Here is a 21,522-nt window from a genome sequence, read left to right as displayed (position 1 = left end):
GTCCTTTCGAGGTTCTGTACTCACCAGCTGTAGAGCAGCATTGGTACAAGCCTAGGACCAGGCCAGTTTGACCAGAGGAAGTTTGTATCTGTTGTGTATGCAAGCCTGTTTACTGTGTGATGTCTGTAACACTGTTATGCAACACTGAATGTACCCTTACACTGTACACACCTTGCCTGTACACCAGAGGGCGCTGCTGCTGGTGACCTAAGGGTTGCCTGCACACTGCAGGTAACTCAGTATAAAATGGAACACACAGCTTGTTGTCCTCACTCAGAAGCTGCAAATAAAGGACTACAGGTCTACACAGTTTAAGTATCATACCCTGCCTCGTGGAGTCAGTACTAAAGGTGCCTACATAGACTACAACTGGCGACGGGAATACAAGGTCACAAACCACACGCTCAGCATGTCGAAACTCAGCAACTTTCAGCAATTTACCGATGGGGAAGATTGGGACACTTTTGTAGAAAGATTGGAACACTTAAGGAGACTGGCTGCACCGTGCGACTTTGGCGACCACCTAAATGAAGCACTAAGGGACTCTAAACCGATGACAGCAGTGCACCGCATTGATTCTTCTAAGGGCAGAAACGCTGCCCCGAGTCCCGCAACCCTGAGTCCGCCACATGGGGCAAACCGGCTAGCCCCGTGCTGCTGCTGTGGAGGAACCCACAGGGCCCACCAGTGCCGCTACAAAGACTATGCATGCAAAGAGAAAAGGCACCTTCAAAGGATGTGCAGAGAAAGCTTTACTCAGCGCGTCTCTGATGAGTTGGCTGATCACCGGGGCTCCGACACAGAGGAAGGTGAAGTTGCTCAACCCCTAGAAGAAGAGTATGGAACTCATACCTGCTCCACCGAAAGTTCTCCGTGGGCGATGAAAGTAGATGTCGACGGGATCCCAGTTTCTATGGAGAGCGACACAGGGGTGAGCCAGTCTGTGATGAGCCAAGCGACCTTTGAAGAACTTTGGATGAATCCCACCAATCGACCACAACGGCATCCTGTCCAAGCGAAGCTGCTCCCAGGCCTCCGGGCTCCAGCAATCGACCTCGAACATGGATCCATTGCAGCATCTGGAGATTCCACTGTCCAGCTCGACTGCCCACAGCACCCTGGCAAAATCTCCGAGACCGAGGATTCAAACTCCACTTTCCGGGCCGGGGCAGCACTCCAAGAGGTGAGCATCGATGAAAGAAATGGATTCCCAACATCCAGGATCGAACCTGTGGAAGAGCACCACAGCCTACCTGCAGCAAGACCAGAAAATGGCTGCAGCACCACAAGCAGCAGAACCTGTAATCAAAATGGCCTCCGCCATGCCACGAGTGAACATGGAGGAGCATCATGTGACATCGAGCGGCCAATCGGATTTGAAGGCTTCCTTACTGGAGGCCGGTAACCAAAAAAATTTAAAGGGGAAGTTTCAACTATTTGAGTACACGGACTTTAAAGATGCAATTAAAGGGTGCAAGTATGAAAATGTTTGCAATGCGACCATGAATTGTGATGCTGGTTCAACTAATGTGACTAATGAGGTGAATGCAGGTGTCAGTAAGGTTAAGAACAAGTTTATTATGCTTAACAATAATGATAAAGAATGTGAAATGCCTAAGGTAACCATGTCTGTTGAAACCAGGACACCCAAAAGTGATGCAAATGCTAGAATGTATAATGCAGGCTCAACTATGTGTGATCAGAGCCAAGGTGTCATGTATACCGATAGGACACTGCCAAAGGACATTGGGTCCCATAGGGACCATGCTGATGCCAATGGAATCTCCCTGTGGGAAACCCCCAGGTCAAGCAGGCTACCTGACCATGTAGCCTGGACCTTTGGAACGAATGTGATGCCCCTTGCAGGACACACACAGCCAGTGGGAGCAGACTCACTACAGGGACAGTGGTCAATGGGCAGCCCAGCCACCACCAATGGCAACCTGCACCAGATCAACCCTACAACCCCTGGCCACCAGGGCCAACACCAGGAGCATGAGGCCAATACCCTCCAGCTTCCCTGGCAAACCCTGAGATGACCTGACCCTCATCCCAATTGGTGGACAAGGAGGCCACCCAGTCTTGTGGCCCTGCCCACAACTACCCACATCACACCACCCACTGCTGCCATGGCTACCCCCCCCCCCCCGAGGGATCCCACAACAGTAACACCCACGCCATCTCCCTCACAACAGTAACACCCACATGGTCTGTGTGTGAGGGAGAGGAAACATATGAGGCAAGCCTCAAAAGCACAGGGGTCACACCTGGCAATCACACAACCCTCACCACAACCTCCCATAGCCCATCACTGATCACCTTCCCTGGGCATGACAATAAGGATATGAAAAATGCTTAGCGGGGGGAAGTGCTGTTGTGTATTCATGCCTGTTTACTGTGTGATATCTGTAACACTGTTATACAACAGTGAATGTACCCTTACACTGTACACACCTTGCCCGTACACCAGAGGGCGCTGCTGCTGGAGACCTAAGGGTTGCCTGCACACTGCAGGTAACCCAGTATAAAAAGGAACACACAGCTTGTTATCCTCACTCAGGAGCTGCAAATAAAGGACTACAGGTCAACACAGTTTAAGTATCATACCCTGCCTCATGGAGTCATTACTAAAGGTACCTACATGCACTACCAGTATCCCAGTGAGATGTGTAGGAGTAGAAAAGGAGAACAATGGTGGATTCACACCTTCACCACAAAACAAACTGATCTGGTATTCAGCATTACATTGTTTAAATAAAATACACTGAAAAACTGAGTTGCAGCTATGTTAACACCTGTAGTAGGACAAATAGCATCAGTAAATAACATAACACTGTAGCAGCTGAGTATTTCTGACAGAACATGAATGAAAATTTCCACTGAAATCAATAACAATCCTTTAAAATTAAATATGTTAAGGAAGATGTTTTTTAATTACCTGCCAGTGGAGGATGATGCTCCAGATCAAACCCAAGGTAAGTTTGTGATTTCCATCCACTATATCACTTCCTCCAATATTTACCAAATCCACCTGTCGAGTGAACAGAGAAGAATTATAACTCAGCATATTCTCTTGACAGCATATTTGTGAAAAGTCTGGCCCAGGACTTCAGCTAGGGTTGTTCAACCAGCCCTCGACACGGTCTTACTGAAGAAATCCATGCTTCAAACAGCAACACAATATGTTAATGTGTTAACAGTTATTTGCATGAACACAATTGTCAAAGTGAGTCGACTGCTGTATACTGTGACCCTGGAGAAGTATTTTAGTGACTGCTGTATACTGTGACCCTGGAGAAGTATTTTAGTGCCTTACTCTTCTGTGGCACAGTAATGGGTTTAAGCAAGAGCTGTGTGCCATTTAAAACCGGGAGAGGAGTCGGCTCAATTTCTCAATTATCGGCTGTAAATGATATCCTGGTGCGAGAAGTTGGTAAATGCTACAAGGTGAGATCGGAACATCAGCACTGTGCGCCGTGAAGTGACGAGACACAGATTGTTTTTGGTCTCCCGGCGTGGGAGGTTAGCGGGGCGAGGTCAATGACCATCTAGAAGAGTCGGCCGGGGACTCATCCCCAAGTTGCATGTGGCCAGCTGTGAGGTGGTAAATTGCCCACTGCTGCAGGTTCTTCAGGGTTTGTAATGTAAGCAGCATTTATATTCGGACCTGGCTGCAGTGCAAGAAAGAAACGTAGTTGTCTCACCAGGACTTCCAAGGGAAGACTCCCCTTCTCATCTCTCATACCTTCAGCACAGCACTTTAGAAACCCCACCTTCACCTCTGCACAATCGTTGTCGTCCCTGTTTCCCATGGCTGCCCATGAATCAACAGGAAAACCTTACTGCACTGGCCTTCTGCTTTCACTCACACGCCCAGCTACTCCCCTCAACTTCTCCCTCTGGGCCACACTTGCTGCTTCATCATGCCCATTCTGGTAAGCTGGCTTAAACATGGTGAGTGCTAAAAGCCCTTGCCTAGGACACTTATTTACCCCCTTCCACTCTCTAGCAGCAGAAGCTCGCACAAAACAGAAGGGAGGTAAGCAACTTACCAGGATATCTGAAAACACACCGTGATGGTAGAGGCACCTCTTGATATAATGGGAAGAGATACATTAATTAGCAAAGCTGGATGGCTGGTGCGACAGCAGGGGTTTCTGGGCATCTTCCCCACTTCGACTCTCTGTCACACACTCACTCACCTCCTCAGCATGACAATCTGGTGTGACATCGGGCTGCCAGTAATTTGGTATATGCGTGCCCTCAATATTACATTCTAACTCTTTTCCTTCTCCCCTTTTTCTAGGTCCATCAGACAATGCAGACATTAGTGCTCTGCAGAGCGATGATGAAAATCTTGATGGCGAAGCACCATCACTCACTCTTACAACGTCAAGCACCAGCACTGTTTGCACCCACACAGAAGGATAAAGGCTGCCTGCTTGGAAGAGGGCTCAGCATGATCGATCTTCAGATCATGACCAGCAGAGAGATCGGTATCCTGCACGAGTTTGAGGGGGAGTACATTGGGGGGGGAGCTGAGCATGCGAATAGGAGCAGGTGGAGATGGCAAGGAATGCCAACGGAACAACGAAGCAGAGGGCTGTCTCACATCCTAGCTATGCTGAATGTAGAGATGCAGACTTCAGGTTGTTGGGATTTTTTGTGTGTACCAGCAATTGATGAAGGCATTGGACTGCCTGCCAGGGAGCTTTCATCATATGTCAGACAGGTTTGTGGACTGCACTAGCTGCTTGTGTTTTCATGGGGTTCTCATGCGTGACAATCTATAATCACCATGGACTGTGTGGTCACTCTGATGACCGATCATGTTGAGCCTTCATTTCCAAGCAGCCAACCTTCTTTATCCTGTTGTGCAGGTGAAAACAATGGGAAATAGTTCACGGAAGCAACATAGCAACACCATGGTAACAAGCAGGACGACGAGCACAGACCTGCTTGATGTGCTGCTGTCATCACACACCAGTTGCAAATAATGGCGTGGATCAATTTGTTGTTCAAGCAGGCGGTCATGTTGTGTGAAGGGGCCCGCGAACGTCCTGTACATGGGGAAATCCTGCAATCTTTATCAGCGCTGGAGTTTTATCTTGCTGCCTCTGGCAAACAAGGCACCAGTCATCAGTTTAATACAAGCACAGACTGACTGATGTTATTGGTATCCCCTGTGCCAGGCTGGAAGAAACCAAAGGCAGAGAGGTTAAGGGCTGCAGTGACCTTGACTGCAACAGGCAGTGCTCTACTAGCTCTCATCATCATAGGCAGTCCCTCGAAACGAGGATGACTTGCTTCCACGCCGAAAAGGGATGAGTTCACAGGTGTTCGAATGAAGGATCAAATATTCTGGATCCTGAACTATATCTTGAAGGGTGGAAGATGCCTGTGTGTGGATTTTTTAAACGTGTGGTGGCCGTTGCACACCAGCCACCACACGGGCTTGACAGAGATAGGTCTTGGTCCAGTGGCAAGGATTAACCAAGACGACTGGAGACTAACACTGCTGCACGGACCATGTGCTCACACATAGTGCTGCCCCTGGGCCCTCGCCTCTTCTGGGCACCGAACTCACGCCTCTATTGGGCCCCGATCACATCCCTCTACGAACTCTTGCCGCTCCTTCGCCCCAACCTCGCCACTCCTGCTGAATCTGCCCACACTGCAGTCAGTCGTCGCCCTCCTGCAGTAGCAAGCACTGCTCCCTGCAGTGGTATGCCGCCGCAAGCTGCTCCCTCAAATGGCCCCGGCCTGCTGAAGGTCTTGCAGGCCGGGACCCGTGCCGATTTCCGGGCCAGGCCGCCGCACACTGCTCCCTCTAATGGCCTCGGCCTGCTGATCCACTGACTCCATTGACCTCTTTCTGTTCGGTCTCTGCAGCAATACGACTAGCTCGAGCAGTTGGCTGAAGGACTACTTGGAACATAAGAACATAAGAATTAGGAACAGGAGTAGGCCATCTAGCCCCTCGAGCCTGCTCCGCCATTCAACAAGATCATGGCTGATCTGGCCGTGGACTCAGCTCCACTTATCCGCCCGCTCTCCATAACCCTTAATTCCATGATTGGTTAAAAATCTATCTATCTGTGATTTGAATACATTCAATGAGCTAGCCTCAACTGCTTCCTTGGGCAGAGAATTCCACAGATTCACAACCCTCTGGGAGAAGAAATTCCTTCTTAACTCGGTTTTAAATTAGCTCCCCCGTATTTCGAGGCTGTGCCCCCTAGTACAAGTCTCCCCGACCAGTGGAAACAACCTCTCTGCCTCTATCTTGTCTATCCCTTTCATTATTTTAAATGTTTCTATAAGATCACCCCTCATCCTTCTGAACTCCAATGAGTAAAGACCCAGTCCACTCAATCTATCATCATAAGGTAACCCCCTCATCTCCGGAATCAGCCAAGTGAATCGTTGCTGTACCGACTCCAAAGCTAATATATCCTTCCTTAAGTAAGGTGACCAAAACTGCACGCAGTACTCCAGGTGCGGCCTCACTAATACCCTATACAGTTGCAGCAGGACCTCCTTGCTTTTGTACTCCATCTCTCTCGCAATGAAGGCCAACATTCCATTCGCCTTCCTGATTACCTGCTGCACCTGCAAACTAACTTTTTGGGATTCATGCACAAGGAGGCACCGGAGGGGCTGGAGTGCATCATCACGCCCGGCAACCAAATTTTAATTTGATTTTACGTTTTAAAGTTTAATTTGTTTTAATTGCCGGTGCTTTTAGTGTCCCCTTCCCTTTTATAGGGGGCACTGGAAAATTGTGATTTTAGTGCCCAAAAAAAAACAAAAACAAAAAGAAAAACACAAAAAAAACCCAAAAAAAGGAAAAAAAGGGCCTTGTAAATGTCTGGTGTGTCACCCAGGTCGGGTGGCACGGTTTAATGTTTTATGTTTTGTAGGTAGACTCTAAAAGAGTTTCATGCACAAGGACCCCCAGGTCTCTTCTGCACCACAGCATGTTGTAATTTCTCCCCATTCAAATAATATTCCCTTTAACTGTTTTTTTCCAAGGTGGATGACCTCACATTTTCTGACATTGTATTCCATCTACCAAATCTTAGCCCATTCGCTTAACCTATCTAAATCTCTTTGCAGCTTCTCTGTGTCCTCCACACAACCCGCTTTCCCACTAATCTTTGTGTCATCTGCAAATTTTGTTACACTACATTCTGTCCCCTCTTCCAGGTCATCTATGTATATTGTAAACAGTTGTGTTCCCAGCACCGATCCCTGTGGCACACCACTAACCACCGATTTCCAACCCGAAAAGGACCCATTTATCTCGACTCTCTGCTTTCTGTTAGCCAGCCAATTCTCTATCCATGCTAATACATTTCCTCTGACTCCGCGTACCTTTATCTTCTGCAGTAACCTTTTGTGTGGCAGCTTATCGAATGCCTTTTGGAAATCTAAATACACCACATCCATCGGTACACCTCTATCCACCATGCTCGTTATATCCTCAAAGAATTCCAGTAAATTAGTTAAACATGATTTCCCATTCATGAATCCATGTTGCGTCTGCTTGATTGCACTATTCCTATCTACTTGTCCCGCTATTTCTTCCTTAATGATAGTTTCAAGCATTTTCCCCACTACAGATGTTAAACTAACCGGCCTATAGTTATCTGCCTTTTGTCTGCCCCCTTTTTTAAACAGAGGCGTTACATTAGCTCCTTTCCAATCCGCTGGTACCTCCCCAGAGTCCAGAGAATTTTGGTAGATTATAACGAATGCATCTGCTATAACTTCCGCCATCTCTTAATACCCTGGGATGCATTTCATCTGGACCAGGGGACTTGTCTACCTTGAGTCCCATTAGCCTATCCAGCACTACCCCCCGAGTGATAGTGATTATCTCAAGGTCCTCCCTTCCCACATTCCCATAACCAGCAATTTTTGGCATGGTTTTTGTGTCTTCCAGTGTGAAGACCGAAGCAAAATAATTGTTTAAGGTCTCAGCCATTTCCATATTTAGGGTGGCACAAATTAGGGTGAGATTAAGGTATGTGGGAGGAGGCTCGCATGGAGCATAGACCTGATGGGCCGAATAGCCTGTTTCTGTGCTGTAAGTTCGATGTAACTCTGTCACTGTCTCACTGGAGACACAAAGTCTCCTTCTGCATATTTTTTCTGGAGAAAACCCCAGAGATGTTCTTCTGGGCCTGTCAAATCTGTTGGAAGGGTATGGATTTCTCTGAGAATGTATCCTTCTATTTGGACGCCTTACACTTCTGTTTACTCCCTCCTCCTCTTCCTGCAGTGAGTAGATTCCCAGACATACCACCGTGAAGAAATACAATGTAAAAGGTCCCTTCACAGTCCAGAGCTGACAACAGCAAATAAAATAACATTTACTAACTTTAAGGACAAAATACCCATAACCTAGTGCAAGAAAAGTTTATCCAAAATCTCCGTTAGCCTAACATCTGTTGTTCGGAAAATGCTGGAGTCCATTATTAAGGAAGCAGTAGCAGGACATTTGGAAAAGCACAATACAGTCATGCAGAGTCAGCATGGTTTTATGAAAAGCAAATCATGTTTGACAAATTTGCTGGAGTTCTTTGAGGATGTAACGAGCAGAGTGGATAAGAGGATGTGGTGTATTTGGATTTCCAGAAGGCATTCGATAAGGTGCCACATAAAACGTTATTGCACAAGATAAAAGCTTGGATAGCGGATTGGTTAACTAACAGAAAACAGAGTCAGGATAAATGGGTAATTTTCTGGTTGGCAAAAGGTAACTAGTGGGATCTCACAGGGATCGATGCTGGGGTCTTAACTATTGACAATTTATATAAATGACTTGGATGAAGGGACCGAGTGTAATGTAGCCAATTTGATGATGATACAAAGATGGGTGGGAAAGCAATATGTGAGGAGGATACAAAAAATCATCAAAGGGATATAGACAGGCTAAATGAGTGGGCCAACATTTAGCAGATGGAGTATAATGTGGAAACGTGTGCGGTTATCCAGTTTGGCAGAAAAAATAAAAAAGCAAATTATTATTTAAATGGAGATAAATTACAAAAGGCTACATGCAATACAGAAGGACCCGGGGGGTCCTTGTGCATGAAACACAAAAAGTTAGTATGCAGGTAATCGGACGGAAGTGCTTATTCCTGCAAAAATGGCCAACATGCTTCTGTTTCTCAATGGTCCCCTTGGAGGTTAAGCCACACCCTGAAGTTTCACAGCATCAAACAAGAAATTAGGGATGCATGCAATAAAGGTACAGCAGTTATCATGGGCGACTTTAATCTACATATTGACTGGGCTAACCAAACAGGTAGCAATGCGGTGGAGGAGGATTTCCTGCAGTGTATTAGGGATGGTTTTCCAGACCAATATATTGAGGAACCAACTTGAGGGCTGGCCATCCGAGACTGGGTGATGTGTAATGAGAAAGGACTAATTAACAATCTTGTTGTGCGAGGACCCTTGGGGAAGAGTGACCATAATATGGTAGAATTCTTTATTAAGATGGAAAGTGACACAGTTAATTCAGAGACTAGGGTCCTGAACTTGGGAAAAGGTAACTTCGATGATATGAGACGTAAATTGATGAGAACAGACTGGCGAGTGATACTTAAAGGGTTGACGGTGGATAGGCAATGGCAAACATTTAAAGATCACATGGATGAACTTCAATCATTGTACATCCCTATCTGGAGTAAAAATAAAATGGGGAAGGTGGCTCAACTATGGCTAACAAGGGAAATTAAGGATAGTGTTAAATCCAAGGAAGAGGCATATAAATTGGCCAGAAAAAGCAGCAAACCTGAGGACTGGGAGAATTTTGTAATACAACAGAGGAGGACAAAGGGTTTAATTAGAAGGGGGGAAATAGAGTATGAGAGGAAGCTTGCTGGGAACATAAAAACTGACTGCAAAAGCTTCTATAGATATGTGAAGAGAAAAAGATTAGTGAAAACAAACGTAGGTCCCTTGCAGTCAGATTCAGGTGAATTTATAATGGGAAACAAAGAAATGACGGACCAGATAAACAAATACTTAGGTTCTGTTTTCACGAAGGAAGACACAAATAACCTTCCGGAAATACTAGGGGACCGAGGGTCCAGTGAGAAGGAGGAACTGAAGGATATCCTTATAAAGCGAGAAATTGTGTTCGGGAAAATGATGGGATTGAAGGCCAATAAATCCCCGGAGCCTGATAGTCTGCATCCCAGAGTACTTAAGGAAGTGGCCATAGAAATAGTGGATGCATTGGTAATCATTTTCCAACAATCTATCGACTCTGGGTCAGTTCCTATGGACTGGAGGGTAGCTAATGTAACACCACGGTTTAAAAAAGGAGGGAGAGAGAAAGCGGGTAATTATAGACTGGTTAGCCTGACATCAGTCGTGGGGAAAATGTTGGAATCAATTATTTAAGATGAAATAGCAGCGCATTTGGAAAGCAGTGACAGGATCGGTCCAAGTCAGCATGGATTTATGAAAGGGAAATCAAGCTTGACAAATCTTCTGGAATTTTTTGAGGATGTAGCTAGCAGAGTGGACAAGGGAGAACCAGTGGATATGGTGTATTTGGACTTTCAAAAGGCTTTTGACAAGGTCCCACACAAAAGAGATTGGTATGCAAAATCAAAGCACATGGTATTGGGGTTAATGTACTGACGTGGATAGAGAACTGGTTGGCAGACAGGAAACAGAGAGTTGGGATAAACAGGTCCTTTTCAGAATGGGAGGCAGTGACTAGTGGAGTGCCGCAGGGCTCAGTGCTGGGACCCCAGCTCTTTACAATAAATATTAATGATTTAGATGAAGGAATTGAGTGTAATATCTCCAAGTTTGCAGATGACATTAAACAGGGTGAGCTGTGAGGAGGACGCTAAGATGCTGCAGGATGACTTGGACAGGTTAGGTGAGTGGGCAAATGCATGGCAGATGCAGTATAATGTGGATAAATGTGAGGTTATCCACTTTGGGGGCAAAAACACGGAGGCAGAATATTATCTGAATGGCGGCAGATTAGGAAAGGGGGAGGTGCAACGAGACCTGGGTGTCATGGTTCATCAGGCATTGAAAGTTGGCATGCAGGTACAGCAGGCGGTGAAGAAGGCAAATGGTATGTTGGCCTTCATAGCTAGGGGATTTGAGTATCGGAGCAGGGAGGTCTTACTGCAGTTTTACAGGGCCTTGGTGAGGCCTCACCTGGAATATTGTGTTCAGTTTTGGTCTCCTAATCTGAGGAAGGACATTCTTGCTCTTGAGGGAGTGCAGCGAAGGTTCACCGGACTGATTCCCGGGATGTCGGAAGAGACATATGAGGAGAGACTGGATCAACTGGCCCTTTATACACTGGAGTTTAGAAGGATGAGAGGGGATCTCATAGAAACTTACAAGATTCTGAAGGGACGGGACAGGTTAGATGCGGGAAGAATGTTCCCGATGTTGGGGAGGTCCAGAACCAGGGGACACAGTCTTAGGATAAGGGGTAGGCCATTTAGGACTGAGATGAGGAGAAACTCCTTCACTCAGAGAGTTGTTAACCTGTGGAATTTCCTCCCGCAGAGAACTGTTGATGCCAGTTCATTGGATAGATTCAAGAGGGAGTTAGATGTGGCCCTCACGGAAAAAGGATCAAGGGATATGGAGAGAAAGCAGGAACGGGGTACTGAGGGAATGATCAGCCATGGTCTTATTGAATGGTGGTGCAGGCTCGATGGGCCGAATGGCCTACTCCTGCACCTATTTTCTATGTTTCTATATTTCTATGTGCAACTGGAACCGCCCATCCCAAGGTCTCACTGACTTTGCATGTTGTAACTCAATCTACTTTGACTTCCTGAAGCGACAGAGGACAGAGCTCCCCAGAAGACAGCAAGGGCCAAAGTGCCTTACCCCAGTCTAAAGTACATCCCTCCCCCAGCCGAAGTATCTTACCTCAGTGCAAGTGCATGTCTCCCCTAGCCAAAGTGACTTATCCCAGTGCAAGTGCATCCACTCCCCGCTCCCCCGCCCCCACCCCACCACCATAGATGGGGCAGGGATTGTGTACAGATTTATTGGATATGAAGTGAATAGTGACAGTATTGTGATATCATCCACTCCAATGATGTCCCTTTTAGGGGATGGGAAGAACGTGATCCATCTTTACAAGCGGCCCCTCAACCCCCGCCGCCCCCCCATGCCTCTCTCTCCCCCAGTCTCTCTTCCCCCCCACCCCCCACAGCCTCTCTCTTTCTCCCACCCCCCACCTCTCTCTTCCTCCCCAGCCTCTCTCTTTCCCCCACAGCCTCTCTCCTCCCCAGTCTCTCTCTCCTTCTTGCCCCAGTCTCTCTCTCTCCCCCACCTCCACCTCCACCCCCCAGCCACTTTCTCTCCCCAGCCTCTCTCTTGCTATCGGGTCTAGGACAACCGCTCTTAGCCCCACGCCCACCACTCTCAGGTTCACGCTGGCCTGGGGAGGCGCGGGGGGAGAGGGGGGTGTGGGTGGAGAGTGGGGAGAGCTGTGGGGCAGATGAGAGTCGGAGCCTCAGGTACTGTTTCTCGGCATCATGCACATGGAATGATTCGGGTCGGGAGGAGGGTGGAGCTTGACAGGAGGCAGGGCTTGTCACCCGTTGGTCAAAAAAGTGCAGTATGCGCAGAGGGGGCGGGGCTTGACAGATGCCTGTCTATCAAAAAAAGTGCAGTACAAATAATTACATCGTAATCAGAAAGGCAAATGGAATGTTGGCCTTTATTGCAAAGGGGATGGAATATAAAAGCAGAGAAGTCCTGCTGCAACTGTACAGGGTATTGGTGAGGCCATACCTAGAGTACTGCGTACAGTTTTCGTCTCCTTATTTAAAGAAGGATATACTTGCATTGGAGGTTGTTCAGAGAAGGTTCACTCGGTTGATTTCTGAGATGAAGGGTTTGACTTATGAAGATAGGTTGAGTAGGTTGGGCCTATACTCATTGGAGTTTAGAAGAATGAGAGGTGATCTTATTGAAAGATATAAGATAATGAAGGGGTCAACAAGGTAGTTGCAGAGAGGATATTTCCCCTCGTGGGGGAATCTAGAACTTGGGGGTATAGTTTCAGAATAAGGGGTCGCCCATTTAAAACTGAAATGAGGAGGAGTTTTTTCTCTCAAAGGGTTGTGAATCTGTGGAATTCTCTGCCCCAGAGAGCTGTGGAAGCTGGGTCATTGACTAAATTTTAGGTAGAGATCGACAGATTTTTGAACGACAAGGGAGTAAAAGGTTATGGGGATCGAATAGGGAAGTGCAGCTGAGCCAGACCAGATCAACCATGATCTTATTAAATGATGGAGCAGGCTCGAGGGGCCAAATGGCCTACTCCTGCTTCTATTTCTTATGTTCTTATGTTCAATACAGCTTTACCGAAAGTAGCTGAGAAATGCTTTGACTATCGCTTGAAATGGCTGAATAACTGTTACTACCCATGGTTTGTGGGTGGGAGCAAGAAGTGGTGTCATCAGGCAGTAAAGTCAGGAATAAAAACAGAAAATGCTGGAAATCTCATCATCCACAGTATTTTGCTTTAGTAAGGTCGGGAAATTGCATTGGCGCCTTAATGACACCACCCAACTCCAGTTTTCATATACTCATGAGGTTCCCACCTATTGCAGACAGGAGTTCTGGCTACCATGGATGTCCTGCCCAGGGAAATTAGGCGAGTTCTGCAGCCAGTACAAACTGGGCACTCCATTTTCCACTCACTTCCATCCTGTTTGATTTAAATGGAGCATTAAAAAGACCAAAATCACCTCCACAGATTCAGTTCTTCAATGCCCCCAGATTCCAACCTTAGCCTTATCATGGTAGGAAGATGTTGGGCTGGGATTAAAGGTTCTCCAGAGAGAAGAAGGGAAAAGTCATCCCCAAACTGCCCTCATGCATCGTCAGCAGGAAAGTTAGGAAACACCATTGGCACTGGGACCACGTCATCCACCAGCTCCCTTCGCCACAGAGATTAGAGTTGTCCAAAGGTGGTGGAAAATGGGGCAAAATATTCAATTTATCCTCATAGAAATTGGAGAAAGCTGATCACATTTTTCTTTAAAAATCAACTAGAAATGAGTTGAATAGTTTATTTTGTAAAATAAACTTGACTGTTGAACTGAAAGTCCAGTGCCCTCACACAACTTTAAACGTCCGTGCTCTACAGTCCGATTATCACACAGATTTTGTCAGCACACACAGCTACTTACATTGCTCTTCTGCAAGATCTGTAGTGCTCGGTTGACATTGTTCAGTGCATGCACCCTTGTGGATCCCTTTTCCTTTGCCTAGAATAACAAATTACACAAGATGAATAATATATTTTAATTAAAAAATTTGATTTTTATCGATCATCAGCTGCAGCAAGATCTGCTGAAGTGCTGTCCGTAACTCCTCGCTCCAATCCACCGCAGCCAAGGGAATAAAATGACATTCTAGCTAAGGATTCATCTGGTAACCAAGATTTAGTGAATTGATCAACATAAGCCTGTAAGCACAAGTGACTTGAGAACAAACTGAGTGATTTAAATGGCCTTCAGCACAAAGTGCTGCAAGCTAAGGACAAAGCAAGCATGACACCTCCAAGATCGCTCAACAATTTATGGATTCCTGTTATTCACGATTTGACATGGAAAGATAGATGCCTGGTATCCCCATGGAGATTTGCGGCATTCCCTCCGGGTTTTCACCACAGTTACGGCGAACGGTTGGCGGAGAACCTCTGCGGAGATTCTACCCCAGAATAATTGGCAACTGGAATAAAATTATATTATTTTAAGTGAATAAATCTACAAATTTTTTTTAATGGTTTTATACTGTACAGTAGGCATGTGTAAGTTGTTACTGGTGTTCCATTAAACATGCAAAACTGTACGGTGGCTAAATACGTCAGAAAGAAGAGTTATTTTCCGATAGTATACAGGGTAATGAATCTCACTGCAACAGTTCAGCAGCTCCTGACCAGGGGTAGAGGTTCAGATATGAAATCTGCGCATCAAACTCATTTGCCTCAGTTTAATACATTTGACCAGTACGCAGCTTGGCCACTAGATAGAATGCTACGCAAAAATGAGTTATTTCCATCATGGTGGGTGAATGAAAGGGAAAGAAGAGTGAAGGGAAGTAAAACCGAGGTGATCCCATTAGACAGACCAGAATCACACCTTTGCTGGCCTTAAATGAAATGGAATCAACAGTCATAGTGATGGAGATGTTACGTGAAATAAATATAGCAGGACTTTTCAGATTATGATGCACGATATTTATTACATGAAGGGATGGTAATCTATCTTTAAAAGAATAATCAAAATTTTGATTGTAAATAGTTTATTAAGTCATTTATCACAAAATCGACAATGGCCCGATTCTGATGCGTAGCAAGCCTGGCAGACATAATTTGCAAGCAGGCTTCCTGCAAAGAAATGGGAACAAATCATTCTGAAAAGACAAATGATTTTCAGAACATACTGATTTAAAAAACCTGGAGGAGCTCTCCTGACCCTCAAAATGAAATGGGTCACTTCATCACAATACTGTTGAAACAGTGAGCAAGTGGGAAAAAAACATAATATATTTTCACACTGACAGTGTACCAAATGCAAGTTAAAAATGTCTAACAATCTTATTATCCATTTTCTGTTCATCACTTCTCCTTCCTTTACTATCTGTTCATCTAAAGCTGTCAGTTATAGTTTGCTGACTCTATCTTGTATATTACTGGTGCCTGAAGGAAAACGGAGTTATAGTAATTGGCACTCCATCTATAGCATCCACGGTATCTGTCAACATAATTAATTTGAGAAACCTCGGGCAGAACTTAGCCACGCTTAGTGCGCAGCTTCAGTGTATTGGGTAGAGTTAGGTCTTTGTTAATATTAAAATATTTAAACATAAAGTTTGAAATGTTTGTGGGATCACTTGGGAACTTGTCACAGACTGTAAATATATTGCTGCCAGTATAAAGCTTAAAGAGTACAAGATTGTTTCTTCAAAGAGGCCTTCTACAACTGCCATTAAACCGAAATTACTGCAGTTGTACAGCAAATTCTGGATCGATTCAGTATAGTATTTGTAGTATACGTAGCCCATAAGACTTGTAAAAAAAACTATTTGCTGGTTTGTCGAACACCAGAAAAACCTACCAGATAAGAATGATAAATCCTACGCTCAATTATGAAACACCATACTTAATAAGTAACACGTGAAATAAAAGTTACTCCAACTTGTAGTTCTATTACTGATAGCATTTGCCTACATGTTAAACCTGTACAACTCAAGAGGAAACAACATGCACTTATAATCTATGAAAAAAAGCTTTATACTTGCTGCCGAGGTTGACTAAAATTTAGAGTAATGTAAATGACCTACGTACTAGATCATGGCCAACAAGACCCTCCAGAAGTTCCAAAAGCCTTCTTCCATCACAGAGGTCAGTGAATAGATCTTCAATCAAAGGTTTCCCAGCCTAAGGGAGAAAGAAAAATAGTATTTACAGGAAACAATATTACATACCATCGAAATCTAATTTCCCAGCTGAAATGAAAAAAATATTCAGAATTTCATTTTGGCTGTGAAGTATTATTTTGTTTGAAGTATAGTATTTAAGTAGGAAATATTCACTTGCCAGCCAGCACTTATTGCATTTTCCTTATATTCATTGGAGGTTTTCAACTCAGCCTACAAGAAGGTGGCATTGGAATTATGCTAAATTTCACTCAGGGATCCTAACCTAAATGATTAGTTTCTTGAACCCTTTCTGAATACAAACAAGTTGAAATCCCCCAATACACATTGCACATAATGTATAATAATAATGAATAACTGTCTCAAGGTATCATTTGTGACATTTTGCATTGCAGTAAGAAATATGCAGAGTTTTCAGAAAGTAGTCACCACTGTGTACATTCAACTCATTTATATTCGAACATTTATTTTAAAAAGCAGTATTTATTAAGAAGCATATTTATACACACACAATATAAAACTGATGGGATGGAACCATTCTTGTTTGTTCACGAAACAATGCAACTGAAATTGTCATAAGACACGATCAGCCCAAGCAGGTGACTCAGTTTGGAAAAGATTTTTTTTTTAAAAAGACATGTGGGCTGGATTGTCATCATTTAGCCCTACCTCTGGTTTTCCGGTGGTATTTTGGTGCTATTTAAAAATCATGGATTTTTTAACCACCGAAATACCACTTTCACTCAAGGCCAGTATTTTCATCAAATATGACTGGTGGTGAGGCTAACTGTATTTCATTTTTATTTTTGATTGTGCAACACTCAAAGTAAAGTGGGTGGTATTTTTGCGGGTCGTAAAAATGATGGTATAGGTGAATTTACCTCTGGTGGTAATTTTCAGCAGTATTTCGGTGTTGGGAGTCTTGGCCGCAGGTAAAAGAAGTGCAGGGTGAGGGCTGGTGTTTTATTGCTGTTTTTGTTCTTGCATTTGTTATTGTGTTATTGTTATATTGTTGTTGTTGCAAAAAATTTTAAATCATTGAAGTTAAAAAATTATTTATTTATTGACTTTTACAATTTTCAAAGTTTACACCATTTTATAACATTTTGTTAAACCTAACCAGTCTTGTACTGTGTCTAACTTTTAGAAAATGAAGGGTGAAACTCAACAATAGAGTGGACAGTAAAGGTGAAACGTAACTCTCACTACTCAAGCAAAGTGTTGATTTATGAACTGCTGATGTCCTCAAATGGATTTATGAAGGAGAAATCATGCTTGACAAATCTTCTGGAATTTTTTGAGGATGTAACTAGTAGAGTGGACAAGGGAGAACCAGTGGATGTGGTGTATTTGGTCTTTCAAAAGGCTTTTGACAAGGTCCCACACAAGAGATTGGTGTGCAAAATCAAAGCACATGGTATTGGGGGTAATGTTCTGACGTGGATAGAGAACTGGTTGGCAGACAGGAAGCAGACAGTCGGGATAAACGGGTCCTTTTCGGAATGGAAGGCAGTGACGAGTGGAGTGCCGCAGGGCTCAGTGCTGGGACCCCAGCTCTTTACAATATACATTAATGATCTGGATGAAGGAATTGAGTGCAATATCTCCAAGTTTGCAGATGACACTAAACTGGGTGGTGGTGTGAGCTGTGAGGACGTTAAGAGGCTGCAGGGTGATTTGGACAGGTTAGGTGAGTGGACAAATGCATGGCAGATGCAGTATAATGTGGATAAATGTGAGGTTATCCACTTTGGGGGCAAAAACACGAAGGCAGATTATCTGAATGGCGGAAGATTAGGAAAAGGGGAGGTGCAATAAGACCTGGGTGTCATGTTTCATCAGTCATTGAAAGCTGGCATGCAAGTACAGCAGACGGTGAAGAAGGCAAATGGCATGTTGGCCTTCATAGCTAGGGGATTTGAGTATAGGAGCAGGGAGGTCTTACTGCAATTGTATAGGGCCTTGGTGAGGCCTCACCTGGAATATTGTGTTCAGTTTTGGTCTCCTAATCTGAGGAAGGACGTTCTTGCTATTGAGGGAGTGCAGCAAAGGTTCACGAGACTGATTCCAGGGATGGCTGGACTGACATATGAGGAGAGACTGGATCAACTGGGCCGTTATACACTGGAGTTTAGAAGGATGAGAGGAGATTGCATAGAAACGTATAAGATTCTGACGGGACTCGACAGGTTAGATGCGGGAAGAACATTCCCGATGTTGGGGAAGGTCAGACCAGGGGGCACAGTCTTAGGATAAGGGGTAGGCCATTTAGGACTGAGTTGAGGAGAAACTTCTTCACTCAGAGAGTTGTTAACCTGTGGAATTCCCTGTCAGAGAGTTGTTGATGCCAGTTCATTGGATGTATTCAAGAGGGAGTTAGATATGGCCCTTATGGCTAAAGGGATCATGGGGTATGGAGAGAAAGCAGGAAAGGGCTACTGAGGGCATGATCAGCCATGATCTTATTGAATGGTAGTGCAGGCTCTAAGGGCCGAATGGCCTACTCTTGCACCTAGTTTCTATGTTTCTATGTTCCTCAATTTCGAGGGACTGCCTATGATGATGATGATGGAGATACCCGTGGGCTGCAATTCCGCTAGGGTGGTGCCAGTCTCCCATCGGTCGGACTGGGGATTCATGCAATGGGTATGGGAACCCTGAAGTTTGATAGTGCTGTAGTGGAGCTGCTGGTGTTTGGCAGCATGAATGGGGCGTGGTCTAGCATCACTGTGAAGGGAGAACCTGGAGTTTAGCAGAACTGCACAAAGCAAACCTGCAGTTTGCCTCACCAGTGCTTTCCTGGTGTATGTCAGCATGGAAGGGGAGGGCATGGGAATGAAAGCACTGGGTGAGGAAACCACATATCTGGCAGCATTGGTTTGTGGCTTTCCATGGGATCTCCGCAAACATTGGGCCTAAAATTGAGGTCGGAGGCTTCCTTTGGACGAACACCTCTGACCTGAAAAAAATCTATGAAAGTACCTGATGGTCTCAGAGGAACGTAAGATTCCGGTCGGAGGCCTAGATTTGCTGTGCAGCGCATGGGGTGATGCCTTTCAGGTACATCAGTCCAAGTTGTAGTCACATGGTCCTGGACAACCAATCACGATGCAGTATTCTCATTGATAAAAATGAGAACTCTGCTTGTGCGAGTTCCCATTACTGTCAATAAGAAAACCCCCTATGCTCCCAAACACAGCATAATAAATAAAATAAACACCTCACATATTTAAAATTAATTAAAATTAAATGTTTTAGAAAAATATATATTTTTTGGAATTTTTAATAAGTTTTAATAGAGTTAAAAATAAACTTACCTTAATGGACAGCGCTTTTACTATAAAAATGTGTATTTAAATTTAATTTTTATCTGTTTTAAAACTCTTACGCTGGTAAAAGTAAGCTGTGCACCTGCTTTCACCAGGCGTAAAAGTTTGAGGGACATTCGCTGGGCATGAATTGGGCAAATAGCCCAATCTCTCCCACGTGAATGTCCTTCTCCCGGGGATGCGGAGGATCTGTCGAGAAATCTTTGACACATCGGAAAAGCCGGTTTTCAGCGCATGCGCTTCGTGCCCCAAAGACCACCTTTTGCGAGGCCTTGCCGGGTCCAAGCGCACTTCGTAAGGACCCGGTGAGGCCGGAATTTTAGGCCAGAAGTTGGTGCTTTGTGATGGACGTGTATCTCTGTGTGTCTGTCTGTCTCTCACATACAGAGCTGTGTGAAAATATAAACGTTTTAATTTCTAACAACTGAAAACATCTTAAGTGATAATAGAGCATTTCTATTTTAACTCATTTTTTACATTTTGAAAATGAACTTAAATTAAGATAAAGAAGGATATTAGATGGATTTTAATCCTATCCACCCCAGTTTAAACTGGACGGGTAAGCAGTTAAAATTCACTGGGTGACTTACCTGCCAATCTCCTGCTGTTTCCAATGTTTACCAGCAATTCTGCACAGGCAACTAATCTGCCTACCCAAAGCTGGTGGCGTCCCTTTTTACATGTGCAGATTGGGGTTTGATGATGTCACCGGGCTCTGACTGCAATTTTAACTCCAGCCTGAAGGGGAAGCTTTGTGGGGCCAGGAGCAACAGGAATGTAATTTAATATTGGAATTCCCAGTAGAGCAACAACTAGTGGTCAAACGTGAGGGTTTATGGAGCGACCTCCTCCATTTCGAATGCCCCCAAAAGTTTGTCAACATCCTTCGCCTGCTCCACGACGACATGCAAGCCGTGATCCTTACCAACAGATCCATTACAGACCCAATCCACGTCTGGACCGGGGTCAAACAGGGCTGTGTCATCGCTCCAAACCTCTTCTCAATCTTCCTCGCCGCCATGCTCCACCTCACAGTCAACAAGCTCCCCGCTGGAGTGGAACTAAACTACAGAACCAGTGGGAAACTGTTCAACCTACGCCGGCCTCCCGGCCAGGTCTGAGATCACCCCAACCTCTGTCGTTGAGCTGCAGTACGCGGACAACGCCTGCGTCTGCGCACATTCTGAGGCTGAACTCCAGGATATAGTCAATGTATTCACCGAAGCATATGAAAGTATGGGCCTTATGCTTAACATCCGTAAGACAAAGGTCCTCCACCAGCCTGTCCTCGCCGCACAGCACTGCCCTCCAGTTATCAAGATTCATGGTGCGGCCCTCGACAATGTGGACCATTTCCCATATCTTGGGAGCCTCCTATCAACAAAGGCAATTATTGATGGTGAGATTCAACATCGCCTCCAGTGCGCCACTGCAGCCTTCGGCCGCCTGAGGAAACAAGTGTTTGAAGACCAGGCCCTCAAATCTACCACCAAACTCATGGTCTACAGGGCTGTAGTAATACCTGCCCTCCTGTATGGATCAGAAGCATGGACGATGTATAGAAAGCACCTCAAGTCGCTGGAGATATATCACCAATGATGTCTCCGCAAGATCCTGCAAATCCCCTGGGAGGACAGGCGCACCAACATCAGTGTCCTCGTCCAGGCTAACATCCCCAGTATTGAAGCACTGACCACACTCGATCAGCTTCGCTGGGCAGGCCACA

At 45.1% G+C, this 21,522-nt stretch overlaps 1 protein-coding gene across 12 annotated transcripts in view; it reads right to left on the bottom strand.

The window, feature by feature from the left end:
- dmd (dystrophin) overlaps positions 1-21,522 on the bottom strand; it is a 2,299,423-nt gene that overhangs the window by 1,661,544 nt on the left and 616,357 nt on the right. For all 12 annotated transcript variants that reach the window (XM_070893344.1, XM_070893337.1, XM_070893339.1 and 9 more), the window contains exons 3-5: positions 16,376-16,468; positions 14,214-14,291; positions 2,939-3,031 (exon numbers count right to left, since the gene is read on the bottom strand). In XM_070893344.1, the coding sequence (XP_070749445.1) occupies positions 2,939-3,031; positions 14,214-14,291; positions 16,376-16,468 (264 nt within the window). The remainder of the gene's footprint in view (positions 1-2,938; positions 3,032-14,213; positions 14,292-16,375; positions 16,469-21,522) is intronic.

This window comes from Pristiophorus japonicus, chromosome 11 (genome assembly GCF_044704955.1).
Source record: "Pristiophorus japonicus isolate sPriJap1 chromosome 11, sPriJap1.hap1, whole genome shotgun sequence".
NCBI classification, from domain to species: Eukaryota; Metazoa; Chordata; class Chondrichthyes; family Pristiophoridae; genus Pristiophorus; species Pristiophorus japonicus.
This window is presented reverse-complemented; position numbering and strand designations above follow the sequence as displayed.